A 5253-nucleotide genomic window follows, 5' to 3' on the forward strand; every position below is an offset into this window, starting at 1 on the left:
AAAGAAACAACGTCTTGTTCTCTAGGGTTTCCTACTGATATTCTCTCTTGTGTACGCCGTTTCTGAGCTCGCACTCCCTCCTCAACAATGGCTGAACAGGTATGTAGTCTAGTAGACACCACTTCTGTTGCGATAATAACCTTTTACGTTTTCTTATCCGTTTTCTGCATTTGTTCACAGACTGAGAAGGCGTTTTTGAAGCAACCCAAAGTGTTTCTCTGGTTAGAAACAAACCCTAAACCTCTAGAATTGTGTTAATTTGACGAACTTTTGTTTAATGTTTAATCTAATTTGATTGATCTATGTAAATGTTTTATTAGCTCGAAGAAAAGTGGGAAAGGAAAGAGGCCTGGAAAGGGTGGTAACAGATTCTGGAAGAGTGTTGGTCTTGGATTCAAGACACCACGAGAAGCTATCGAAGGTATTCTCACCAAAATCGTATATGTTTAATCATTTTATTTGCTATCTTAGAATTGATGAATCTATAGATAGGTGTCTGATACCTTTTAGATCAATATGAAACGAAAGAGATGCAATTGAATCAGTAAGACTTTATAATTACCTAAATTTTGTACATGTCTTTGGTTTCAGGTACTTACATTGACAAGAAGTGTCCTTTCACCGGTGATGTCTCCATCAGAGGCCGTATCTTAACTGGAACATGCCACAGTGCAAAAATGGTGAAGACCATCATTGTTCGAAGGGACTATTTTCACTATATCAAGAAATACCAAAGGTAAGATCCAAGAGTGTAACTATGATTATACCATTTTAGCCCCAATTACCGATGATTTGTCATTCTTATTTTTGGTTACTTGCTTTTTTTGTTTCAGATATGAGAAGAGGCACTCAAACACTCCTGCTCACATCTCACCATGTTTCCGTGTGAAGGAAGGTGACCACGTCACCATTGGGCAATGCAGGTCTGTTTTAAAAAATATATCTCAACCATCCTGTTTTTATTTGTTCTTGTAAAAGCTTTATACGTTAAAAAAATTTATTACCCAATTACTAGAATGGCAATTAAGGTCAGTAATTGTTTAATGCTATAGTTGGGTAGATTTTTTGTAGTAAGAAATACTAAATGAAAGTATGTTCCTAAATCTTGCATCTACCCTTTAAATTTAAAATCAAAAGAAGAGAATGCATGTATAATGTAGTAATTTCTGAAAATTAACAACAAAGTTTGGAGCTAAATTTTATAAAAAAGAAGTGTTGCATTTACTTCAGGATACATAGGAATCACAGGCATTATTGTTGATATGAAATGTTACAATGCTTGTTCTAAAGCTAAAATACGCCTAAATCTGATGGGTTTATTTCTAGCTCTAGATTATTAAAATTCCTTTTGTTTTTATAGCCTTTTTAATATATCATAGCTTTATAGCCTTTACACACCTTCAAATAGATAACTGTTGATTCTTATATTAATTTGGTTAAACAATTTATCTGTTTATAGCATTTTGCTTTTATTGGGTATAAATATTTTCTATTTCATGATCCAGGGTTATAAAAGGTAGATTGTATTTTAGATTGTTTATATTGGTTTAAACTGAAGTAGAAGTAGGATGCTGAATGTTTGTTTTTTTTCAGACCTTTGTCAAAGACTGTGAGGTTCAATGTGTTGAAGGTGATTCCAGCAGGATCTTCTGGTAGTACCGGGAAGAAAGCTTTTGCAGGATTTTAAAAAGTATATTTATCGAGTCTGCAACTCTTTTTGGTTGATTATGAAATAGATTTTGAGAACATAACAGGAGTTTTATTGTTATGTAGAACACTATTATGCTGTTGTTTTTGGTTTATGTTATCACTTTTGAGAGTTGTTTAAGAAATTATTATTTGGTTGTCCGTTTTCTTTCTTTATCTGTTTTTATATGCACAAATATCATTTGAGTAACTCATATTAAGTATTTTTACATGGCGAGAAGAGTAGAAATTAAAGAAATTTAGCAATAGGGAAAATATGCTAAAAGAGAATCAAGTAAATTATTTTGAATTTTGAAATGTGTCGAAAGGACACTGCAATATGCATAAGTAGAGTTCGTGGATTACCCCCTCCCTGAAAAAAACACAATCAATCCATAGTTACGAACCGAAAAAAAAAATTCAAAGAAACATGAATGATTACTATAATGTTCCAAAAAAACCAAAATATATCCAAATCTATTATTTGATTAAAGTTCCAAAAAAACACAATAAATCCGAACTTGACAACCCGAAAAAAATGTATGATATGTTCAAAGAAACACCTACAATTACTATAACACAAAATCATTCTACTTTTCATCTTCTTAAGCATTTAAGTATTGCATCCATCCACAACACTGCCTATAAAATAACAACTCAAGCAATGTTATGTATACCTTTTCCTACCACATAACCAACTTTCGTATTGATAGCAATTCACAACATCAGATAACATTGAACAAATATATCACAGGTAAATCATGTAACACACTAAGATTGAACAAAAAACAAATAAATCAAACAGATGAACAAATTATAGAAAAACACTAACACTAACAAACTTCAAGAATTTAAAAGAAACTAATGTTTATAATCAAACAGATGAACAGATTATAGAAAAACACTAACACTAACAAACTTCAAGAATTTAAAAGAAACTAATGTTTATATTCAATGAAACAGATGAACAGTCCAACTACTAATTTGAAAAGTAATAAATTTTCATAAGATGTTTAAATTTCTTCTTAACAACCAATTCCTGCTAAAGTCAAACTTCATCAGCGAACACGTGGTAAACATCTGTAAGACACTCCACAAAAGCACTAACATATACAACTGTCAAAGATGCTCAACTATCAATGTGGCATCCACTACCGAAAATAATAATGGCAAAGCTATTATTAAAGAAGATTCCTCGACAAACACCAAATAAGAGAGGATCTTCAAAGATAAACTACTACACAATAATGTAGTTAGTGGATGATTTGGTCAGCAGTGACCTAAAACACTTGTATCAGATCCTCTCTATGATTCTATAAATAGAGAGTTATGCTTTCATTTTTAAGTCTTGCCCTTCAAAATGGAGGAAAAGTTATTATGAAGGGCAAGACTTAAAAATGAAAGCATAACTCTCTATTTATAAAATCATAGAGAGGATCTGATACAAGTGTTTTACGTCGCTGCTGACCAAATCATCCACTAACTACATTATTGTGTAGTAGTTTATCTTTGAGGGTCCTCTCTTATCTGGTACTTGTCGAGGAATCTTTTTTAATAATAGCTTTGCCATTATTATTTTCGGTAGTGGAGGCCACATTGATGGTTGAACATCTTTGACAGTTGTATATGTTAGTGCTTTTGTGGAGCGTCTTACAGATGTCTGCCACGTGTTCGCCGATTAAGTTTGGCTTTAGTAGGAATTGATTGTTAAAAGCTTATCTTTTAACACAGTTTGCGGATGAATTTAAGTTAAAAAGCTTATCTTTTAACTCAGTGAAATATCTTTTGTTAGACAAATGACTCATTTTTATTGAATTTTGTACACAAACGTGTGCAAATCAATTACTTTTAGATTTTATTTGCCTTTTAAAATCATCTCGTAGAGATGTTTGTAGTGTTAAATCTATTAAAGAAATTCATTATTAATATAATTTAAATTTCTTTGATGTTGTTTACTAGCAATTATGCAATCTTTTATTTGAGAAATCAAGAACTTATTAGGTTCTTGATTAGCTAATACTTTATTACTAGTTGTTATAAGATTTTTGCGTTTTATAAAAGATAATTTATTATAGAGTTTATAGTTTTCTAAATTGAAAAACTATAACAGGATAGTTTTGTTAATAATTAAAAGATAGTTTTCATACCTTGCTCGTGCTTGAGGCTCTGTGATTTTTTTCGTCAATCTTGGTGTCGATCGTTTCTTCTTCCCTACGTCCTTCTGACTGGCGGTACTTGTTAGTACTAGATCATAATGACGAATAAGACTCCAGACTTTAAACATACAGATAGTTGCACAAAGCATGGATAGAGAAAACTTTTCTTATTTATAAACGAACTAAAACCCGAAGGTTTTTACAATTTTTAACGACAAAACTTCAAAAATGGTCCCTATGGTTTCCGAAAATCTGAAGTTTAGTCCCTAATTTACAAAAACCTCACGGATCGTCCCTGTGGTTTCAAAACTTTAACATTTGGTCCTTCCGGCTCACTCCGTTACCATTTAGCCGTTAAGTAAGGGGCATTTTTGTCATTTCACTACCAGGGACTATTTATGAGGTTTTTTATTACTTTTTAAAAATAAATAAATAAATAAATAAAATTTAATATGCAAGGGGTCCCACCCACCCTCTCTCTCTCTCTCTCTCTCTCTCTCTCCCTCTCTCTCTCCACCTACAAATCAAACCCATCTCTGTTTTTATAACACCCAAATTTTCAAAACAATTTTTCACATTTTATAAAACACGTTTTCATTCATAATCGTTATAAAAACACCATTGTATCACATAACATCATCTCCCAAGATCATAATAAAATCTCCCCGCGTGTGTACTGATCAAGCCGGCGCCTTCCCGCGATCCTCGCTGGTACCTGAGACACATAATACAACACTGTAAGCATAAATGCCTAGTGAGTTCCCCAAAATACCACACATAACACATATTAGCCACTCGAGGCTATAACTCTGTTTGACACTCTGGTCAAAGTGTCTATGTGGGACCCCCCAGTCCCATAACTCTGTGGGCCCTCTGGCCCTAACTCTATGGGTCCTCTGACCCTAACTCTGTGGACCTTCCGGTCCTAACTCTGAAATCTCTGTAACATACATAGCATATAACACATAGAAATCACATCATGCAAAAGCATACACAATACTCTGTCTCATAGCTTTAATTACCACTCTAGGTAAAGTATAGTGAGAAGACTCACCTCGGGTAACTCGGTAAAGCTCGAACTCTGTAAAATCGGGTCTAGCCTCCGCCTAATCATGTGAAATAAATACTCTAAATCAATACATCTCTCAAGGCTAGACTATTCCTCCTCTTAGTACTCTCAGAAGGGTAAAAGACCATTTTACCCCTCTCATAATTCAAAGGCCCCACTATAGACCAAACCCTAAAAGTCAACCAAAAGTCAACCCTCCGGGTTACGCTGCGCGTACCAGATGTGTACGTTGGGCGTACCCGGCAGTCTCTCAGAATCGGGGAACGCCACCCCGTTCGCCGCGCGTACTGGGATTACGCCCGGCGTAAATCCCAGTTTCAGTCCCTTAGCTCTTGAGGTCTT

The 5253-nt window shown here is 34.1% G+C and overlaps 1 protein-coding gene across 1 annotated transcript; it reads left to right on the plus strand.

Annotated features, from left to right (window-relative positions):
- On the plus strand, positions 1-1848 carry LOC145167485 (small ribosomal subunit protein uS17z). Its single transcript, XM_079086697.1, has 6 exons — positions 1-99; positions 181-221; positions 321-421; positions 592-736; positions 834-923; positions 1594-1848. The coding sequence occupies exons 1-6, from the start codon at positions 88-90 to the stop codon at positions 1685-1687; spliced, it is 483 nt and encodes a 160-aa protein (XP_078942823.1). The 5' UTR covers positions 1-87; the 3' UTR covers positions 1688-1848.
- Positions 1849-5253: the final 3405 nt, after the last annotated feature.

This window comes from Lactuca virosa, chromosome 3 (genome assembly GCF_052849685.1).
Source record: "Lactuca virosa cultivar CGN04683 chromosome 3, Lactuca_virosa_CGN04683_v6, whole genome shotgun sequence".
NCBI classification, from domain to species: Eukaryota; Viridiplantae; Streptophyta; class Magnoliopsida; order Asterales; family Asteraceae; genus Lactuca; species Lactuca virosa.